Source organism: Rhinoraja longicauda, chromosome 4 (genome assembly GCF_053455715.1).
Source record: "Rhinoraja longicauda isolate Sanriku21f chromosome 4, sRhiLon1.1, whole genome shotgun sequence".
Lineage (NCBI taxonomy): Eukaryota > Metazoa > Chordata > Chondrichthyes > Rajiformes > Arhynchobatidae > Rhinoraja > Rhinoraja longicauda.
Genome location: NC_135956.1, coordinates 30,505,746 through 30,529,660, shown reverse-complemented (window position 1 = coordinate 30,529,660; position 23,915 = coordinate 30,505,746). Strand labels below are relative to the sequence as shown.

The following is a 23,915-nucleotide window of genomic DNA, read 5'->3' as shown; positions in this document are numbered from 1 at the left end:
CCGTGCTGTAGTTGTTATATGGTTATATGGTTAAAATGAATTTCATCTCAACACTGCACATCCACTTTTCGACATAGAATGGCACACAAGTGGATAGTACAGCAGCTAACCGGCAGACCAAAGGCCTGGATGCTGTACATAAAGAGATGTTATTGAAGCACAGAGGTCAATACTGAGGCCTCAGCCAGCATTGGTTTTGCTCAACTAATTTAAGCTCTCTAGATCCTAGGGTGACGGAGGAACGGAAGGAAATCCACATTAGGCAGGAAATGGTGTTGGGTAGACTGATGGGACTGAAGGCTGATAAATCCCCAGGGCCTGATGGTCTGCATCTCAGAGTACTTAAGGAGGTGGCGCTAGAAATTGTGGACGCATTGGTGATCATTTTCCAATGTTCTATAGTCAGGATCAGTTCCTGTGGATTGGAGAGTAGCTAATGTTGTCTCACTTTTTAAGAAAGGAGGGAGAGAGAAAACAGGAAATTATAGACCAGTTAGTCTGACATCAGTGGTGGGGAAGATGCTGGAGTCAATTATAAAAGACGAAATTGCGGAGCATTTGGATAGTAGTAACAGGATTGTTCCGAGTCAGCATGGATTTACGAAGGGGAAATCATGCTTGACTAATCTTCTGGAATTCTTTGAGGATGTAACTAGGAAAATTGACTGGGGAGAGCCGGTGGATGTGGTGTACCTTGACTTTCAGAAAGCCTTTGACAAGGTCATCATCATTGGACCAAAAACGCTCACCAAATCCACCCACAACTTCACCCTCAATATTGATGGTTTCCCAGTATCCACCTCCCCTCACATCCGGAATCTTGGAATCATCTTTGATCAAACCCTCTCCTTCGACAAACACATCAAACACATCACCAAGACAGCCTTCTTCCACCTCAAAAACATCGCCCGTCTCCGTCCGTTCCTCTCCTCCACAGCTGCAGAAACCCTCATCCATGCCTTCATCACCTCCCGTCTGGACTACTGTAACAGCCTCCTCTATGTTTCACTCTCAAAAATCATCAATAAACTCCAATACATCCAGAACTCCGCTGCCCGTCTACTCACCCACTCCCCGATCCGTGACCGAGACCGTGCCCTGTCCTTTACAAGCTCCACTGGCTCCCCATCCCCCAGAGAATCCAGTACAAAATCCTCCTCATGACCTACAAAGCCCTCCATAACCTGGCCCCATCCTACCTGACTGACCTCCTCCACAGACACACTCCCACCCGTACCCTCCTCTCTGCTGCTGCTAACCTCCTGTCCCGTCCCCCCCCCCCCCCATCCGGACCAAACTCAGATCCTGGGGGGACAGGGCTTTCTCCATCGCTGCTCCCACCCTCTGGAACTCACTACCTCAGACCATCAGAGACTCCTCCTCACTCACCACATTCAAAACATCACTGAAGTCTCACCTGTTCAACACTGCCTTCAACCACTGACCGTCACCTCACCTTATTTTTCCTTTTCTGTTCGTTTACTTATTTATTATTATTTTTTTCTATGTTTTAGTAAACCCTGTAAAGCGTCTTTGAGTTTCTAGAAAAGCGCTATACAAATGTAATGCATTATTATTATTATTATTAAGGTTCCACATAGGAGAATAGTGGGCAAAATTAGAGCACATGGTATTGGAGGTAAGGTACTGACATGGATAGAAAATTGGTTGACAGACAGAAAGCAAAGAGTGGGGATAAATGGGTCCCTTTCTGAATGGCAGGCATTAACTAGTGGGATACCGCAAGGCTCGGTGCTGGGACCGCAGCTATTTACAATATACATTAATGACTAGGATGAAGGGATTAAAAGTACCATTAGCAAATTTGCAGATGGTACAAAGCTGGGTGGTAGTGTGAACTGTGAGGAAGATGCTATGAGGTTGCAGGGTGACTTGGACAGGTTGTGTGAGTGGGCAGATGCAAGGCAGATGCAGTTTAATGTGAATAAGTGGGAGGTTATCCACTTTGGTGGTAAGAATAGGAAGGCAGAGTATTATCTGAATGGTATCAAGTTAGGAAAAGGGGACGTACAACGAGATCTGGGTGTCCTAGTGCATCAGTCACTGAAAGGAAGCATGCAGGTACAACAGGCAGTGAAGAAAGCCAATGGAATGTTGGCCTTCATAACAGGAGGAGTTGAGTATAGGAGCAAAGAGGTCCTTCTGCAGTTGTACAGAGCCCTAGTGAGACCGCACCCGGAGTACTGTGTGCAGTTTTGGTCTCCAAATTTGAGGAAGGATATTCTTGCTATTGAGGGCATGCAGCGTAGGTTTACTAGGTTAATTCCCGGAATGGTGGGACTGTCATATGTTGAAAGACTGGAACGACTAGGCTTGTATACACTGGAATTTAGAAGGATGAGAGGAGATCTTATCGAAACGTATAAGATTATTAAGGGGTTGGACACGTTAGAGGCAGGAAACATGTTCCCAATATTGGGGGAGTCCAGAACAAGGGGCCACAGTTTAAGAATAAGGGGTAAGCCATTTTAGAACTGAGATGAGGAAAAACGTTTTCAGTCAGAGAGTTGTGAATCTGTGGAATTCTCTGCCTCAGAAGGCAGTGGAGGCCAATTCTCTGAATGCATTCAAGAGAGAGCTAGATAGAGCTCTTAAGGATAGCAGAGTCAGGGGGTATGGGGAGAAGGCAGGAACGGGGTACTGATTGAGAATGATCAGCCATGATCACATTGAATGGCGGTGCTGGGTCGAAGGGCCGAATGGCCTCCTCCTGCACCAATTGTCTATTGTCTATTAAACACATTTTTCAAAAAATAAAAATAAATGAGAAAAACTTAAACATCTGCGAACAGCTGTAAAGACCTTTAAATGGATCCTGCTTGAATTACTTGTCTTAACTTTTTCATTTAGTCATCAATGAAAATGAGCAGAATTCAATAAACAAAATTACAGAATCATAACGGCAGCCACATAATGTTATTTTGCCTATCGTTAAATATATTAATAAAGCTGCCAACCTTTCCAGAGAGAAAATTTCATCTCTACTATAAAGACTACTATAATGTTCGACACTTATGAGCAAAGCTGAGATTTGGTGGAACTCCTTTACATTCCTTGCTATCAGAAGCAAATTTAAAGATAAAATTAGCCACATATATCCTAAGATTAATATACTTCAATGTGAATCTTAATAGGAAAATAAGAACAGAGGGAAGACACTCCATTAACATTCCTTTCCTAAATAATGGCAGAGTCCAGTATGTGAGTACTAAAGATCAGATCGAAGCATTCGAAAATTCATCCATTCTGAAATGCCCAATACAGTAAAACACAAATTGGCCAGCGTCCAATGGTGCAGAAATCCTGATGGTTTAGCATTTAGCTCACTCATCCATAAAGATCGGGAGCCGTATGAGTTGGGTGTATGGTTGGAGCCAGGGTCTGCAATGCTTGTATATGTCTTGCTCCCTTCAAACTCATCTGATTCACTTGAAAACTTATTATAATGCTATATCATGCTATACTGGACAAATTTCCACGAGTCCCATTGACCTAAATTCTATTAGGATTTCTTAAGCACATCCTCTGTCAAATACTAAGTTTCTCTACGCAGTTTATTGGATGTTTCTTGATGTGCACTTGAACTGAATAGAGCTGATGGTAGGAAGTTAAGGACAAGCCAGGAAAAAACATATACAGCTAAATTCTGATCATCCAACATCCTTGAAACTTTGGTAGGGTTCAGACAGTGCTATCTCATGTAAAAAAGTGTGAAATAAAGTTTTATTTTGTTGTTAATGGAAGTAACATCACATAGTCCAAATTAACTGCTGTTCTGAACCCTACCAAAGTTCCAAGGATGTCGGATGATCAGAATTTAGCTGTACATGTTTTTTCCTGGCTTGTCCCTACCATCAGCTCTATTCAATTCAAGTGCACATCAAGAAACATCCAATAAACTGCGTGTAAAGTATTTGACAGAGGATGTGCTTAAGAAATCCCAATAGAATTTAGGTCAATGGGACTCGTGGAAATGTTTCCAGTGGCTGAAATTGTAGCTAGGACAAAGGAGGACAGTTGTGTTTGGTGAGAACAATGAGTTAAGCCTTAGAAAATCACTGCAGGAGTTATTTGTGCTACCTTTAAAGAGAAATAACTTTAGTTGTTTATCAATGACCTCACTTCATTCTATGAAGTTTGAAGATGGTGCTGTCCACTTTTGTTTGTACTTTGTTCATTTTCATCACAGTCCTCATAACACAAACCTTGTACAACATCCAAGCTTAACTTGTTGAGTCACAAGTAAAATTAATGTCAAAGACTACAACAATTATGCACATTACTGATAGAGTGCATCTTCAGGAATTTGCACCGAATAATCAAATGCTGTGTGTTATTGCAACAATTTTTATAGACAATAGGTGCAGGAGTAGGCCATTCGGCCCTTCGAGTCAGCACCGCCATTCAATGTGATCACGGCTGATCATCCACAATCTGTACCCCGTTCCTGCCCTCTCCCCATACCCCCTGACTCTGCTATCATTACGAGCTCTATCTAACTCTCTCTTGAAGGCATCCAGAGAATTGGCCTCCACTGCCTTCTGAAGCAGAGAATTCCACAGATTTACAACTCTCTGAGTGAAAAAGTTTTTCATTATCTTTGTTCTAAATGGCCTACCCCTTATTCTTAAACTGTGGCCCCTTGTTCTGGGCTTCCCCCAACATTGGGAACATGTTTCCTGCCTCTAGTGTGTCCAATACATTTTCAGTAGCTTCCAGTAGTTTCTTTCAATAACAGTTTCTTTCAATAACTGTTTAGTTTTGATTTATTCCCCATTCTTCAGTATTCTAAAGAGGGATTAAGAAAGATACCATGAGATTGGTGTAAGAAGCATGATCAAACGTTGGTATCTAGACTCTGACCTGTTTCAGAATGATGAAGACTGGCCACAATCAATCCCATTTATGATAACATGGACCTGTCCTGAGTAACAATGGGTTGTGTGATTCAATTAAGATGGTACATAATAAGATAGAGATAAAGATCCCCAGGCCAATGGATTTTCAGGCAGGAGGCCTGTCTAAAGAATGGAAATGGTACAGGAAAGACTTTATACTCTTCACTCAAGTGGCTGTGGTACATAAACCAGAGCAAAATAAAGTAAAAATGTTATCTCATTGGTCACAAGGGGAAAGAATGGTACCATATCATAAAGTCCTCAAAGGGAGATTCCATTAGATGCTTGACAAGCAAACTGCAACCCCAGGAGAAGTAAAACAGTCAACCATTACCTGTTCTCTACATGCAAAGCAGGAGCAGCGAAAATCCTTTGATGGTTTTTAAATAAAGTTAAGATTGTGAGTTTATTAATGTAGTTTTGCATATTTATCGGCACAGTGATCCGAATAGTACAGTGATTTATACTTAACTTGAATATGAGCTAGAGAAAAATCCTGAAAAGTCTATATGAACATGAAGAGCTGCAGAACCATCCAAAGCCAGGTTAAATCATTGGATGGCCAACAGCAGGAGGTATATGCAATTAAGGATAAAAGGATGAAAAGGGGCAGTTACAGGCATGGCAAGCCAGATGTTCTGATCACTGACAATGGGTCACATTTCATACCAGGAAAATATGTGAGGTTCTCAAAGGACCAATAGTTACATCACCAAACATCATCACCCCACTTTCCACCGAACATCGGAAAACAAAGAATGCTGTGCAGGTGGGTAAGAAACCGTGAGATGGAGAGATTATCAATCAGATCCCTAATTGAGCATCCTGGCCTTCCACAATACCCCAACCCAAGAGATGATGAGTAGTCCTATGTGGAGACTTATGGCCCGATAAACTAGGACTCCACTCCCAACAATAAAAAAAGCTGCTAGAACCACACAAACAAGGAATTAACTGAAGACAGGCATACGACTATAACAGCACAAAATGTAGGAGACTATGAGAAACCCATATCAAAAGAATCCTAGATGTGGCAGAAGGTTGTAGGAGATTCACCATACCCAGATCATATGATATCATGAGACGAGTGATGTCCCACAGTGGAGGAATGTGCATCAGCTCAGGAGACAAAAGAGACGTGCTATATGGATGGTGATATGGAGATTCCACAGTGAGAATGCCACAGCTCTGCAATAGGTCCTTTCAGATAATGAGCACAAACTTTTTCCTTTGATGGGGCCCAGGCAGTGAAGCACGCCATACTACATTAGACATAGCCTTTCTCTTCAAAAGAGATTGAAGATGGATTTACAGTCATAGTCATTAAGTTATACAGCACGGAAACAGTCCATTTGGCTCAACTTGCCTATGCCGACCAAGATGCCTCATCTACAATAGTCCCACGTACCTGCATTTGGTCCATATACCTTTAAGCGTTTCCTAAGGAAGACACAAACAATCTCCAATATGTACTAGAGGACAGAGGATCTAGGGGGATAGAGGAACTGAAAGAAATTTGCATTAGGCGAGAAATAGTATTGGTAGACTGATGGGACTGAAGGTTGATAAATCCCCAGGGCCATATGGTCTGCATCCCAGGGTACTCAGGGAGGTGACGTTATGTTGGACTTCATAACGAGAGGATTTCAGTATAGGAGTAAAGACGGTCTTCTGCAGTTGTACAGGGCCCTGGTCAGATCACATCTGGAGTATTGTGTACAGTTTTGGTCTCCTAATTTGAGGAAGGACATCCTTGTAATTGAGGCTGTGCAGCATAAGTTCACGAGATTGATCTCTGGGATGGCGGGACTGTCATAAGAGGAAAGATTGAAAAGACTAGGCTTGGATTCACTGGAGTTTAGAAGGATGAGAGGTGATCTTATAGAGACATATAAAATTACAAAAGGACTGGACAAGCTAGATGCAGGAAAAATATTCCCAATATTGGGGGAGTCCAGAACCAGGGGCCACAGTCTTAGAATAAAGGGGAGGCCATTTAAAACTGAGGTGAGAAGGAACTTTTTCACCCAGAGAGTTGTGAATTTGTGAAATTCTCTGCCGCAGAGAGCAATGGAGGCCAAATCACTGGATGGATTTATGAGAGAGTTAGATAGAGCTCTGGGGGCTAGTGGAATCAAGGGATATGGGGAGAAGTTGGGCACAGGTTACTGATTGTGGATGATCAGCCATGATCACCATGATTGGCTCGAAGGGCCAAATGGCCTTCTCCTGCACCTATTTTCTATGTTTCTATGTTTCTATTCATGTACCTCTCCAAATGCCTTTTAAATGTTGTTATATCTTGTTTCTTAGAGAAAATAGGTTTCTCTGGTGAAGAAACCACATCATGAGCATCAAATAACATAACTTAAATTGGATCAAGTCCAAGTGAATTTTTGTTTCATTTGCAGAATGTTTGAGTCTCTGGATGTGGAAATCATAACATCTGAAATCACATCTTGATTAGTAAGAGTGTCAGGGTTATGGGGAGTAGGAAGGAGAAAGGGATTGAGGGGGCAACATAGATCAGCTACGATTGAATTATGGAGTAGACTTGATGGCCCAAATGGCCAAATTCTGCTCCTATGACATGAATTTATGAACTTCTGAAATGCTGACGCAGTGTGAATGCCATCCTGCCAGTAATAATGATGCCCTAAATTCCCCACCAATTCTGAGGCTAATAATGTTAAAGAAATTTTGCTCATGGTAAGAAGAAATTTGACTATGTTTGATAATAGAAATGCATCATGACTAACCCTGAGTCACTGATATTGTTTATCTACCAGACATAGTCTTAAGCCAAGAAAATCATTCTTGCTAATTGAATTCAAATTTTTAATCAGTGTGTGCGCTCTGAGATAATATTCAAAGTACACCATCAGTGTCCAACAAGAATCCGGTTTTGTATCAAATTGTAAACAATCAGGTTTCTACCTGAAATGTAAATATGTTTTGGACTACAGTGTATAGTATTCATGTAGGATATAGAAGTAAACCTCTGTGCACAATAAATGATAGAACGTGGGCTGTCTACATTGAATGTTGTGGTTTGTGAGGCACACTAAAAACTCATGCTCTGAACTTTCATATTGAGAAGAGTCATACAGCATAGAAATAGGCCCTTTGGCCCAGCTTCCCCACACTGACCAACATGCTCCATCTATACTAGTCCCACCTGCCTGCGTTTGGCCCATATCCCTCTAAACCTATCCTATCCATGTACCTATCTAAATGTTTCTTAAACGTTACGATTGTACCTGCCTCAACTACCTCCTCCAGTAGCTCGTTCCATACATCCACCAGCCTTTGTGTAAAACAATTACCCTTCAGGTTCCTATTAAATCTTGCCCCGTTCAGCTTAAACCTATGTCCTCTGATTCTCAATTTCCCCCACTCTGGGCTAAAGACACTGTCCATTTACCTGATCTATTACTCTCGTGATTTTGTACACCTCTATAAGATCACGCCTCATCCTCCTGCACTCCAAGGACTAAAGTCCTAGCCTGCTCAACATCCCCCTATAGCTCAGGCCCTTGAGTCTTGGCAACTTCCTCGTAAATCTTCCCTGCATCCTTTCCAGCTTGATAACATATTTCCCGCAAAATGGTAACCAAACCTGAACACAATATTGTAGTCTAAATGTGGCCTCCCCAATATATGTGACATAACCTCTCAACTTCTTTACTCAATACTCTGACTGAAAGGGCTGAGGCGCCAAAAGCCTTTAAGACCACCCTATCTACCTGTGACACCACATTCAAGAGAAAAAGGTTATCATGGATGGATGGAAATGATCACCATTGCTAACCCAGACCAAACAATAAGATACAATTTTAACATATACCTTTTGCTAAATAAAAAAAGATTGGCAAAATATTGACCATGTTGTTTTCTTGTTTTTATCTATATCCATTACAATTCCTTCATAAATAGTCCAAAATATAAGGGCTCCTAAAATAAAATATTTAAAAAAAACAATGCAATATTTCAAATTCTAATTTAACTAAATGCACTGGAGGATGAGGGGTGGTCTTCTGGAGGTGTACAAAATCATGACAGGGATAGATTGGGGAGATGCATTGAGTCTCTTGCCCAGAGTAGGGGAGTCGAGAACCAGATGATATAGGTTTAAGGTGAGGGGACCAAGGTTTAATGGGAACTTGAGGAGTAACTTGGTCATCCAAAGGATGGTGGGTGTATGAAACAGAGTTTCTGGAGGAGGTAGTTGAGGCAGGTACTATCACAAAGTTTAAGAAACATTTAGACAGGTACATGGATAGGACAGGTTTAGAGGGATATGGGCCAAATGCAGGCAGGTGGGACGTGTGGATGGGACATATGATACCATAGAACTTTATTTAACCCAGGATGAAAATTGGTCTGCCAACAGTTATAAAACACTAAATACATGAAATTAAAGTGACGAGTGGAAAGTCCAGGATTGGGGAGGGGGGGGAGGGGTAAGGGGAGTCAGTCTATCCCACGGCAGAAGGGAGAGGAGTTGTACAGTTTGATAGCCACAGGGAAAAAGGATCTCCTGTGGTGTTCTGTGCTGCATCTTGGTGGAACCAGTCTTTGGCTGAAGGTGCTCCTCAGTTTGATCAGTGTGTCATGGAGGGTGTGAGCTGTATTGTCCAAGATGCTCAGCAGTTTGAGGAGCATCCTCCCCTCCAAGACCATCTCCAGTGAATCCAACTCCAACATGTTGGCTAGTGTGGGCAAGTGGGCTGGAGAGCCTGTTTCCATACTGTATAACATGATTCAGTCTATATTAAGCATAATGCTTAAAACATGATTAATAACTTAACTCATTACTTCCTGAATGTAAGAATGTTTTATGGTTCAGGCAGCTTGATGATATGTGGATGCCCAGGCACATCAGGTATTAGTGTGAGTTAGCTTTGAGGTCAGTTGGTGCACCCTTCCTATCATTGTTTCTCCTTTGGTATTGTAGAGTTGCTATGTTTCCCTTCTATTCTGATCCAACTGAAGGCCAGAAGGACATGCCTAAAAAAACTGAAGGGGTATCATCCTGGGGTGGGCACAAGTGACAAGAGTGTTTTGTTTGGAGATATGTGTATTGTCTTTCCACTGACAGGTTAGCACGCAACAAAAGCTTTTCAATGTACCTCGGTATATGTGACAATAAACTAAACTCAAACATTACTGAATATAACACTATGGATATATATATGGAGAATATATGAAGAGATTTTTTTTTGTAGTTTTTGTTTTGGTTATTCAGAATAAAGTTTATTTTTAAAACAAAAAAACTATTCTGATCCGACTTAAACATGTCATCTAGCCACCTGACAGGAAAGTTTAGAACCACCTCCAATGCAACCCTTTGCCAGCCCCGCCAAGCACCTCCTGTCCCACCTGCAGCGAAGGCTGCATAAATTGGGCGCATAAGCCATCACATTGGAGTTATCCCAAAAGGCCGGGAGACTGCCTGAGGCATATTAAAACCTACCAGGCAGGTATGACAAGCTTGATTTTCTTCCAACTATATTTGAGACTCCGCATTTTGCACCAGTTTCTGCAGTTCCAGTAAAACCAGTATCTGCAGTTCCTTCCTACACATTTTGTCTGCTCCACTGCAAAATCTCCTCAAGGTATGCATAAGTTGAAGAAGTTTCCCTCCTCTCTCCGAAGAAAATTCTGCAACTTTCTCTCTCACGTTTTAACCCATACTCGAACTATTCTACATTTCCTTGACCTTCGTCTGCTTTGATCCGTCGTTTTAACACCTTACCCTTCCTCATCCTCCAGACTCCCTCTCCCCTGACTCTCAGTCTGAAGAAGGGTCTCGACCCCCGAAACATTACCCATTCCTTCTCTCCAGAGATGCTGCCTGACACTTTGAGTTACCCCAGCATTTTGCGTCTATCTTCGGTGTATAACCAGCATCTGCATTACCTTCCTTCATCTGCATTACCTTCCTTCATCTGCATTACCTTCCTTCATCTGCATTACCTTCCTACATCTGCATTACCTTCCTACATCTGCATTACCTTCCTACATCTGCATTACCTTCCTACATCTGCATTACCTTCCTACATCTGCATTACCTTCCTACATCTGCATTACCTTCCTACACACTTCGTCTGCTGCACTGGCACTGCGAAATCTCCTCAAGGTATGCCTACTTTGAAGGCCTCCTCCTCCTCCTCTCTCCGACGAGATTTCTCCACCTGCCTCTCCGTTTGAAGGATCTCGACCCAAAACGTCACCCATTCCTGCCTGTCCCGTTGAGTTACGCCAGCATTTTGTTCGGTATCAGAGACTTCACTAACTGAGCCGCACTGACCCAGCCAGCTGGAGCTGGCGCTCTCGCGAGCGTTGGCCGCGTCCATGTTGCCACGTTCGCTGGGGGCGCGCCTCACACAACCATGCTGGTCGGGTGAGGCGTGACTTAACGGCCTCTCACTCAATCATCGCCGGGCAGCCTGGCTCCGATTGGGGTATCCCGCCGTCAATCAGCGGGATCGCGGCATGGGGTTAGGTTGCGGCCGCAAGCCGACGTCAAACGGACGGTTGGAGTTTGGTTTGATTTCGCGGTGAAGAGTGGGCAGAGAGGCGATCGTTTGCTGTCGGCTCCTTCTCTCTCTCCCCTCCCCTCCCCTCCGTTTCACACAAAAGCAAAAATCTCAACCAAGCAAACCATGGCTTCGAAAAGCAAAGGCAATAACAGCAGCAGATCAAGCTCTGCGGGCTCGAGGAAAGGTGAGAGAGGGCCGGGGGAGAGGGAGAGGGGGAGGTTGCAGCCTGGAGCCGATGGCGATGCCCATTGCGCGGTGCCGGGAGGGAGCCTGGTTCTGGAGGGGGTAATGGGCACCGCGCTGGCCCGCCTACCCACAGCGTTATCATGCAACGAGTAATTTGCATGTTTCAAAATGCACCTTCCCTATTTAAATGTGCGCTGTAGGTGGCTGCACCCTGAGGTGCGGTGGTTGGCGCTCGCTTTTCATTTAAGATTGCCTAAATCTAAGTCGAATCCATTTTTGATCTCCTCGAGGTCAAAAGCAAATTTTGACAGAGGTTTCATACCCGAGATTGGTTGCTTTCTCGGCGTAACCACCGATTTCATATTTTGGGTTTCATAGTTCAGTTCTACTAAGCTACTGATTTCATATTTTGGATGGGTGTTAACCTTTTTTTCACGGTGCCCAGAGGCAGGTGGAGCTCAAGCATTCTGGATCCTTTCCTACTTCACTTTGGTAGTGCAGGTAGTTTGAAATTTCACGTACCATGCTGCAGTCTTTGAAGTTGACGTACATCTTATCTCATTGGCCTTTGTGGATTTGTATTATGTACCGAGAGACATGGAAGTTAATTGCCTTTTTTAAAAGATTCGTTTTTAGTAGAATTGTGTGGATGTATATGAAGACACATTCCTTTTTACTTGGGTTGGAAAGAGACAATTTAATTCATGCCGCCTTTGAGCCGAGCAAACCCCATTAATACTATTCCTCCTCTTATTTTCCTGTAATACTACAACTTATTCTCTCTTGCCTTTTTCAGTGCTGTTTTTTTATGACATACCCTGTGAACACAACGTGATGCAGAGTGGAATAATTCCTTGCATGGGGAATTTGATCTCATGTTTGGGTACCTCTGGGAGAACATTACCTAAACCCTGCAATGCTGATTTGGGAGTCTATTATTAAAATACTTACATTAAAATCTATCTGAACTCTATCTCTGCAAGTATTGTCACTTCCATTTGTGATATTGTCACTTCCATTTTTGATATACAGCAAATTCTCAACCTCCCTTCTCTACCTGATCCTCATCACATGCCTCAATGTTACCCCTCTTCTCAACATGTAATACATGCCACCTCTGTCCTCTATTCGCCTTGCCATGTGAAGTGTTCCTTCCTGAGCTTGTACCCTGCTTCTTCATCTCTCCCACCCACTGATCGCAAGTGCCATCTTTCCCCTTCATGTTGAGCATATTTGTGATAATTTGTCTTGCAATTGAAGCTTTTGTCACTTGAACAATGAACCTAGAGTAGGAGTAGGGCATCTAGTCTTCGTCTGTTCTGCTATTCATCAGTCATGGCTGATATTCTGTTTCAGTGCTGGTATTTGCGCGATGCAAATTTTCCTTATTTTCTTAAATAATCAGTTTCAAAGGAATTCAAATTCAGAGAATTCTAAATATTTACTATCCTCTGCATGAATAAATTTCTCCTCATTTTATTGAGGACGTGCAGCATAGGTTCACTAGGTTAATTCCCGGAATGGCGGGACTGTCGTATGTTGAAAGGCTGGAGCAATTAGGCTTGTATACACTGGAATTTAGAAGGATGAGGGGGGATCTTATTGAAACATATAAGATAATTAGGGGATTGGACACATTAGAGGCAGGAAACATGTTCCCAATGTTGGGGGAGTCCAGAACAAGGGGCCACAGTTTAAGAATAAGGGGTAGGCCATTTAGAACGGAGATGAGGAAGAACTTTTTCAGTCAGAGAGTGGTGAAGGTGTGGAATTCTCTGCCTCAGAAGGCAGTGGAGGCCAGTTCGTTGGATGCTTTCAAGAGAGAGCTGGATAGAGCGCTTAAGGATAGCGGAGTGAGGGGGTATGGGGAGAAGGCAGGAACGGGGTACTGATTGAGAGTGATCAGCCATGATCGCATTGAATGGCGGTGCTGGCTCGAAGGGCTGAATGGCCTACTCCTGCACCTATTGTCTATAGTCTTAAAGTGGCCCTTGGTTTAACACTGACCCCTGGTTCTTTATGTGGAAACAAGGAAATGCAGACGCTGGTTTACAAAAAAGACAATCAGTTTGAAGAAGGGTCCTGACCTGAAATGTGATTTATCCATATTCTCCAGAGAAGCTGTCTGATCAACTGAGTTACTCCAGCACTTTATACCTTGGTTCTCTAGGTAACCTTTGGAGCCCCATAAATCCTGTTATTTTTCTGAGCTCCAGAGGATACAGGCCTAAACTATCCTTGTAGTGCAAACTTGCCATCCCTGGAACCAGTCCACTATAGCAAGAACATTCTCTTTTGGGTATGGATACCAAAAGTGTATCTAATAAATGAGTCCTCATCAAGGTTTATATCATTTTGGTAATGAAAACTAATGGTTCCTTTTTATTGGTAGCAAGCCCTACATGTAAACCTGAAAATGTAAAGGTATTGTATAAAATGTTTTCAATTCTAATTAGTAAGTCAAGAAAAAAAATGCAGATGCTAGAAATCTGAAATTATAACAAAAAATGCTGGAAACATTCAGCGGGTCTGGCAGCATCCTTGGAAAGGGAAACCGTGAATATTTTGGGTCTGATATCCTTCATCATAATTTTGTCATCAACATATAATCACACATTTCAGGAACAATTCACCTCATTCCATTAGACAATGCAGCAAAACATTGGGTTTTTGCAGGGGAGATCAGAACAATTTAGTTACTTACCAGACGGGTGCAAATCTCTGCTGCGGTCCTGTGGGCCCGGCTGAGGGGAGGGGGGTTGAGGAGGGGAGGGGAGGGGAGGGGAGGGGGGGGATTGAGTGGGGGGGATTGAGTGGGGGGGGGAGGGGGAGGGAAGGATAAGGGGGGTTCAGGGGGGATTGAGTGGGGGAGGAGAGGGTGCTGGACCAATGCAGGAGAGGTTTGGGCCCAACGGGTCTGGGGAGTGTCCCCCGTGGGCGGGCAGGGGACGACGACAGGGAAAAGCCAGTGTCCTCGGCCGCGTCTCTCCTGCGGGCCGGGCAACTCTCCCGCAACTGACGATCCTGAGGGCCCGTGGACCCGTTGCCGGGCGGGGAGTGTCCCCAGGGGCCATGGGCGAGCGAGGGGGGACAGGGAAAAGCCACTGACCTCGGCCCAGTGCGTCCAGCTCGCTGCGATCAGCGGGGAGCGGCGGTGACGGCCATCTTGTTGGACCCTCTGCCGCCGCGCTGCACCACGGGAGGAAGGTCAGGCGTGGGCCCTTCCGGGACGGGCACCAGTCCTCCTACTAGTCCTCCGGGGGCGGGGGGGCGGGGCGCATTTATCAAAGTTTATTAGGTAAAGTGTTTTTAAAAAGTAACGAAAGTGGATTTATTCAGAGCGTGGGGGAATGGTGAGTAGGGTGGCCGTAAAATTGTCACGTTACTGTAGTGTGCTATCGTGTACCGTTTTTTGTGGGTGAAAACCGAACAAAGAAACAATGACGGGACAAACATATGGCACAAACATACAGGAAGTGGGGAACAAAGAAGATGAGAGTTTTAAATAGATAGTTAGATGGATGGATAGATAGATAGATATTTTCACACCATGCTGAGCTACAAGAGCAGAACATTGTCTGCAGCTAATTACTTAAATTTCCCTAAATTTACCCTGTGTTGGACCTTTATTTAATCCTTCATTCTTTGTGTCAGACCTTTGTTTAATTTTTCATCATAAGTCCAATGAAAATTGTGATTGTATGTCAATAGATGTATTTATTTTCAATTGGAGCACTTCATTTTTGTACCAAATGATGTAAATGAAAAAAATATCCAATACAGCACGTTGGAGATGGAAACATTCATAATTTGACAAATAACACGCTTACAATTTCAATCAAGTAACCGCATTCTCCAGTTTAAAAATGCTTAGATGTTATTTTGTACTTTCTCTTACTCCCTTCGTCTGAAGGTTTATGATCCCTCCTTAATATCTTTTCCGCGACCTACTCCTGGTGTAATTCTGCTTTTGTTTTACTCAGTGGGATGCTAGTTGAGTATTTTTTGTGATGAACTAAGAACTAGAAATTAGAATACTTTGTGTGTCAGGAGCAACATCCAGCATGTGATCAGCCCATGTTTGGTTTGTAGTAGTTATCCAGCAACAATAGGAGAAAAATACAAACAAAATATTTAAGCAGTTTAAAAATGATTTAAAAATATATTGTTGCATTTACATTAGGCAAGCTTACTGAATTACACGTTAGTTTCCACTAATGAAGCAGGATAGTTTTATGTTTAAGTGTGTGATAGTTATGGAATCAGCTGTGGAATTCATAAATGGGTGCTCCATTTTGTGGAAGTTTAATGGTAATAATAATGGAAACTATATTTAAATGAACAGTTTATATTTTGAATTAGAGTGGTGCATCATTTGATTAAATTATCAGCCTGGATTTTTCAGAATAAAGCTAGATGTTCTAAATGGATCTGCTTAAATTATGGCAAATTCGGGATGAAAATTTAACACTGGGGAATCAGCCCTTGGATCTGTTACTAGGTTATCACCAGGCACAGGATTGGCAGTTCCTTTGTTTTCAGTGGGGGTAGAGATGAGGAAGAGTAAGTTCCACCTTTAGTTATTTGGCTTTAATATTTTGTTATTTAGTTGATTTTACTTTTAAATTATTATTTTTTAAATGGTTCATAAATATTCTGCAGAGTTGGTAGAAAGTTGGTAGAAAGCAAATCTAGAAGTTGATCGTGCTAGCTTTAGTGAAACCAGTGGTGTTCAGACGATAGGGAAAGGCAAATTAAGTTAGATTTTATCTTTTAATAATGTGCTCGTAATTTGTAATGGCCACCTTTAGGTTAGTTTAGAGATACAGTGTGGAAATGGGTCCTTTGGCCCACCGAGTCCCCGCCATCCAGCGATCCCTGCATTCTTACACTATCCTACGCACACTAGGGATAATTTACAATTGTACCAAGCCAATTAACCTACAAACCTGTACATCTTTGGAGTGTGGGAGGAAACCAGAGAAAACCTACGCAGGTCACAGGGAGAACGTACAAACTCTGTACAGACATCACCCATTCTCGGGATCGAACCAGGTCTCTGACGCTGTAAAGCAGCAACTCTACTGCTGTGCCACCCGTGCCGCTTCCTGTTTGGGTGATTTTTTTTTTTGTAGGTCCATATCCAAATAATTCGAGAGTGTAAATTGCATTATTCTATTCGGACTGCACAAATCAGAATGGAAGCTTTAACAGTATTAACAGTTTTACTGTGTAAATGCAAAAGAACAGAAGAAAAACACAAAAGAGTCTGAAGAAGGGACTCGACCCGAAACGTCACCCATTCCTTCTCTCCCGAGATGCTGCCCGACCCGCTGAGTTACTCCAGCATTTTGTGTCTATCTTTGATTTAAACCAGCATCTGCAGTTTTTTTTCCTAAGAAAAACACAAAATATGCAGTGGTTCAGTGACATTTCTTTTGAAAATGTGTTTGTTATTTCTAAGCCTGTTTCATTTTAACATTTAATATATTTTTTAAAGCTAGTCATTTGGGAAAGATAAAATGGCTTGTTGAACATTTGGAAGCACATCCAGCTTATTAATCCATTGAATAGCAAAGGCAAGGAATTTGTGAAATGCAGTCAGTTGCTTTTAACGCCAGCATAGTACATTGTGCTGACCAGCATGTTCCTTTCATTCTGTTTGCTTCCTTCTATCCTTTGTTTTTTCCCCCCCTGAACAATACTATGAATCTTGAACTGTAGGCTGTAGGCTGGTTTGATGATGAAGAGATTTTTTTTAAAAAAGAAAAGAGACAATTTTAAAAGGAGAATTAGAAGTGTGCATCCAACATGAAATCTGGGGATTAACAAAGGATCAAACTTAATTGGTATTCTGCTTCCCGTTGCAGCACAGTTTAAAATATACACAATGTAGAAAGGAAGGGAAAGTTTTGATTTATCAGATTTTAATGTTCTCTCTTTTTAATAATGAACACTAGTATATAATTCTCTCTTTGGCTTCCCAGAAAATGTAATGGAAAATCCTCTATGTTGGATTCTTGACATATCTACATACATTTAAATTTTTGTTGTTGTGGTTCATCATCGTATTGTGAAATTTGCAGGACCAAAGAACACTGTTCAGACAATTGTGATTATGCCAGCTCTACTGGAGCAGACTAAAATGCCCTGAACTTTCCCCACGGTCCTCAACTCCAAATGTTGATTTGGATTTTCTTTAAAGGATACAGTGGCCAAACAGCTCAGGGAGATATGCTGGTAAGTTAGTTCCCCACTGTAAATTGCCCCTTAATTGCAATTAAGAGATAAAAGAGACAAGTGGGATAGAGTAACTGAACCGAAGCGCTTGTTCTCCTGGTCTTTGATATGGACTCAGTGGCCCAAATTGCCTTCTTCTGTATTATAAGAAATATGCATCTGTCCCATTTGAGTATTCTTCACTCTCAACAGCTATATACAGAGATATATCAAATCCATGCCCGACTTTCACGATGATAAGTAATAGTCTTTATAATATTAAACATATTTATTTAATTTTCCTGTTCTGTTAAGAATTGTATAATCATCTCAATTCATATCCTTGTCATCTCTTGCATTTTGTTTATGCAATCCATCAATGTTCTAGAAAATAAATCATATGCTATAAAAGGCTATTTAACTAATTAACAAACAAAAATATCCTAACTGTTCATTACAACCTGCATCAATTCCTTAAAATAACTATCTCATTCGTCTCCCACCTTTATTTCATGTTTGCAAGAATTTTCCTTTTTGAATATACTTCCAATTCCCATTTGAAGATCACAATTGAATCTGCTTTTACCATGCTGTCTGGAGGTATACAATGAAAATATATACTTGAGAATTATAACTGATATTCTTATTATTAAGGGGAAACATATTTTCTCCCTTCCACTCATATTAAAGCTCCAGAATTTTGAGCTTTCTATTGAATCTGCCTTTAGGTATCACTGTCCTGAGGGCTTATATCCAATTGCTCTGCATAACTGACATCCCTTGTAGCATTCATGTAAATCTGCTCGGCACGCACTATATAATAAATAGATGCGGCCTACTGGTCTACGGGAAATAATGTTTGTCACATGTTATCAATCGGTGAATTATTTCTTTCATCCTCTTTATCCTTGACTCAATCTCCTCCAATTTATGTGCTCATTATGCTTTATATAAACTCTCTTTCTGTAAATCTGTGTAAGATACAAGTGAACACTTGCATTTTGTATTCTATCATGATACACAGAGTAAGTTACTTTTTAAACCATATTTTGTAACTAAGGAATTTCCATCCTATAACAAAAAATGTACATTTTTAGTTGGGTGCAGACTTTGTAAATTAGTGTGATTCATTGCTGAACTGCAATATTGAATAACTAAACATTTGGCATGTAAAATGTAAGCTGTGTGTTTAATTCAAAAATCTATTAATTTTTACTATAAAAGTTAATGGCTTCCCAGCCATTTAACAAGGGAAGAGACAATAGGTGCAGGAGTAGGCCATTCGGCCCTTCGAGCCATTCACCGTGATCATGGCTGATCATCCACACTCAGTACCCCATTCCTGCCTTCTCCCAATATCCCTTGACTCTGCTATCTTTAAGAGCTCTATCTAATTCTCTCTTGAAAGCATCCAGAGAATTGGCCTCCTCTGCCTTCTGAGGCAGAGAGCTCCACAGCTTCACAACTCTCTGAATGAAAAAGTGTTTCCTCATCTCCGTTCTAAATGGCCTACACCTTATTCTTAAACTGTGGCCCCTGGTTCGGGACTCCCCCAACATCGGGAACATGTTTCTTGCCTCTAGTGTGTCCAATCCCTTAATAATCGTATATGTTTCAATAAGATCCCCTCTCATCCTTCTAAATTCCAGAGTATACAAGCCCAGTCGCTCCAGTCTTTCAACATACGACAGTCCCGCCATTCCTGGAATTAACCCCGTGAACCTACGCTGCACTCCCTCAATAGTAAGAATGTCCTTCCTCAAATTTGGACACCAAAACTGCACACAATACTCCAGGTGTGGTCTCACTAGGGCCCTGTACAACTGCAGAAGGATCTCTTTGCTCCTATACTCAACTCCTCTTGTTCTGAAGGCTAACATTCCATTAGCTTTCTTCACTGCCTGCTGCACTTGCATGGTTACTTTGTGACTGATGAACTAGGACACCCAGATCTCGTTGTACTTCCCGTTTTCCTAACTTGACACCATTCAGATAATAATCTGCTTTCCTGTTCTTACCACCAAACTGGATAACCTCACATTTATCCACATTAAACTGCATCTGCCATGCATCTACCCATTCACACAACTTGTCCAAGTCACCCTGCATCCTCATAGCATCCTCCTCACACTGCCGCCCAGCTTTGTGTCATCTGCAAATTTGCTAATGTTACTTTTAATCCCTTCATCTAAGTCATTAATGTATATTGTAAATAGCTGCGGTCCCAGCACCGAACCTTGCGGTACCCCACTAGTCACTGCCTGTCATTGTGAAAGGGACCCAATTATCCCCACTCTTTGCTTTCTGTCTGCCAACTAATTTTCTATCCATGTCCGTACCCTACCCCCAATACCATGTGGTCTAATTTTGCCCACTAATCTCCTATGTGGGACCTTGTCGAAGGCTTTCTGAAAGTTGATGTACACCACATCCACCGGCTCTCCCCTGTCAATTTTCCTAGTTACATCCTCAAAAAATCCCCGAAGATTAGTCAAGCATGATTTCCCCTTTGTAAATCCGTGCTAAAGAAGCTTTTACTATCCTCCTTTATATTCTTGGCTAGCTTACCTTCGTACCTCATCTTTTCTCCCTGTATTGCCTTTTTAGTTATCTTCTGATGCTCTTTAAAAGAGTCCCAATCCGCTGGCTTCCCACTCATCTTTGCTTTGTTATACTCTTTTATTTTTATACTGTCCTTGACTTCCCTTGTCAGCCACGGTCGCCTCTCACTCCCCTTAGAATCTTCCTCTTTGGAATGAACTGATCCTGCACCTTCTGTATTATTCCCAGAAAAAACGGCCATTGTTGTTCCACCGTCTTCCCTGCTAGGGTCTCTTTCCAGTCAACTTTGAGGGTGAAAGCAGTCAGTGTCCCAGAGTTGCTGCTTCCAGTGGGTGTATAAAAAGGAAATCAGACATAAGTGGGTTGGCCTGTTAGGAGTGGCCATGAGGGATGAGACTATGTTGAGGTGTAGTGCCATGTGGAATGTAAATGCGAGGCATTGCCTTGAGAGGGTTTTTGGAGGGTAAGTGCGAGGCTTTGACTTGAGAGACTTTGTGGGCAGTTTGGGGGTAAGTGCAAGGCTTTGGCTCTAGGAGTTTCAGCATAGAGGGTGACGTCGGGATAAGGTACAGTGTGTGGTTTTTTCATTCTTTCATAAATCTTCCTTCATCCATAGCAGTAGAGATGGCAGTTAGGGCAGTGGTATGCTCCTCCTGCAGGATGTGGGAATTCAGGTAGAGTTCCAGTATCCTTAAGGACTATACCTATAGGAGGTGAGTCCAGCTGCAGCTCCTTGCAGACTGTGCTAGGGAACTGGAGCACTGGCTGGACGACATCGGGATAGTCATGGAGACTGAGGAGGTTCTTGATGGGATATACTGTAGTAAGGTGGTCACACCTGCAGTACGGGCAGAAAGTAGATGGGTGGCCACCAGGAAAGGGAGTAGACAGAGAGTGCAGCAATCCCCTAGGGCCATTCCACTCGACAACAGATATATCCCTTTGGATACTCTTGGCGGGGGAAGGGAGGGGGGGGGGAAATGACCAGTCTGTGGGGAGTAGCAGCAGTCAGATCTGTGGCATCAGACCTGGCTCTGAGGCACAACAAGGAAGAGTTAAAACTGGTAGAGGCATAGTGACGTACATTGGCGAGACCAAGCACCGACTCAGCGACTGTTTCCCCGAACACTGGCTCGATCTGCCGTGGCCTATTCCCATACTGACCTTTCTGTCCTGGCCCACTCCATTGCTAGAGTGAGACCACAGGCAAACTAGGAACAGCACCTCGTATTTTGGTTGGATAAATTGCAACCCAATTGAATGCTCCAATTTTAGGTAACTACAAACCAACCCCCCTCCCCCCCTCTACTATTGGGATACCTTCTGAGGAAGTGGTGGCCTGTACATGAGGGGCAGGTTGCACTTGAATTAGAGGGAGGCCAATATCCTGGCAGGCAGGTTTGCTAGTGTTATTCTGGAGGGTTTCATCTAGATTGGCAGTGGGATGGGTTCCAATGCAGTTGAGAGGCTGGTCAATTTTAATATGTTAAAATCCACTGGGTTACAGATCACCTGAAACACAGTGTGTCATATAATTCATTCATTTAATTAGGTCTCTTAATTTGAATCTCATGTTCATAATTATTCACACCTATCTCACCTCTGGAATTAATTGTGTGTTAAAAGTAACAACTTGCCAAGAGCACTCTGTGGCAATAGGGACTACATGTTTTGAAAACTTGAATAGAACTTTTGTTGGGGAAGGGTACATTTTAACAGTTTAAAAGCCTAGATATTTCCTTTTTAGTTTTTTTTATAACTTGTTGCAATAATATTTGTTCCCATCTGGCTATTGAACAACATGTCTAAACTGTTCTGATATGTACCCAATAATTGCATGTGACATTTGAGCAGCTTATAGCCTGAGGTATACAATGTAGTTAATCAATTTTAATCCTTTTGAATCAAAATCATTAAATGGTATCTAGTTTTCAAGGATGGGGTGGATTTATCAGAATCTCATTTTGCCTTAAGATGATCTTTTTTATTGGTAAATGAGTTAAATGCAGTTTTTCCTTCTGATAATGCACACCTAAATATTTAGAAATTATAGTAGCTGAATGGTGTTTCATGATGAGGTTCTGGTGATTATTTTTCTGACTGCATGGAACCGTGGGAGAAATTAATTAATGCTGACAGGTTGGTATTTGACAAAATAAATGCCTGCTAAATGATTTTGTATTCAATTTGGCACTCAAACATAGGCATCAAGTTGCTGATGTACATATACAAATAGACTACATAATATTTTTTGCCTAATTAACACTATGAAGAGATATTAAGTATTATGGGTTTTAACTATTGATTCTTCATCTTGGCACAGAACCTGTGCACCAACACTGCTACAAGCTCATCTGGAATTGTGTGCTTTCCTAGCGAAGACTATGACTGGTAATCTGAGAATGGCATGTAGTTGAGTCTTATTTTGTTGGTGTTTTAATGTTCAAAGCTGTGATTGTTGGAGGTGAGTTTGTGTGCTTGCATGCAACCTTTTTCTGTTGCTCTGCTTTATCCCCTCCTGTGTTTTTTGAGCATCTTGTAAGCCCAGCACAAGGAAAACTTGCTTGAATTGAAATGTGAGCATTTGTAATGATTTTTTTTTTAAGTGACCAAAACATGATGTGCTAATTTTGTTTGCAAGTTTTTTTGCTATGTAGCATTGTTAATATTTCGGTTGTGGTGAAGATTGTGTTTTCTGTATTATGAACTAATCAAGATTTTTGGCCGAGTAGATTTTGTACCTAACTTTGCATGAATGCATTCTAAAATTATTTTTGAACATAAAATACAGATGTTTCTAAAAGGTAATCAACAAATGGGAAGTCATTCTTTTTCTAGTTAAATTAACTGTTTGGAATTTTTGTAGGATAACACGTTTAATATGGTTTCTGTCCATCATTCCACTGTACATTTTTTTTAAATTCAAGGTTAAGTGCAGTTAGTGCATTACTTGCTGTTTTCTATGGAGTGAATTATAAATTATACTGTGTGACGAAATGTTTCAAATGTTAAGTATGGAGAGAAAATAATACTTCTTATCAATTTCCTTTGTACGTAATCTACCTAAAAACTACTGTGGTTTTCTGCTCTCGGCAGTTGGCGTGAACCATAAAGGCTGAATGGCCTGCAACTGTGCTGTATTACTCCATAATCTTCCATGGCCATTTTGCATATCCAAAATGATTCACCATCTTGCTATTTCATTACTTAACTAAAACGATTGAATCTTCTGCCCCAACAACCTTACAACCCCATCCCCAATATTGTCATGCAAATCAGCATATCAATGAGGTAATTGATTATCCTTTGATACTAATTCATTACAGCAAACATTTATTGTGTACTTGTCCAAAGAGCAGATTGCTCCACACATTGAGATCATATTCCTTTTAAAACCTTGTTCTTTCTTCCTTTGCATCTTTCCTAATATTTCAGAGCTCTGAGATAAGAAATCATTATCGTTATTCCTTCGACTCTTGCAATG

At 41.8% G+C, this 23,915-nt stretch overlaps 1 protein-coding gene across 10 annotated transcripts in view; it reads left to right on the top strand.

The window, feature by feature from the left end:
* Positions 1 to 11,338: 11,338 nt before the first annotated feature.
* Positions 11,339 to 23,915, top strand: part of unm_hu7910 (un-named hu7910) — a 175,871-nt gene continuing 163,294 nt past the window's right edge. For 2 of the 10 annotated variants that reach the window (XM_078397440.1, XM_078397439.1), the window contains exon 1: positions 11,346 to 11,648. In XM_078397440.1, the coding sequence (XP_078253566.1) occupies positions 11,588 to 11,648 (61 nt within the window). In that variant the 5' untranslated portion in view covers positions 11,346 to 11,587. Of the gene's footprint in view, positions 11,649 to 22,754; positions 22,823 to 23,915 lie in introns of all 10 variants that reach the window. The other 8 variants (XM_078397441.1, XM_078397438.1, XM_078397442.1 and 5 more) reach the window with 8 other exon arrangements.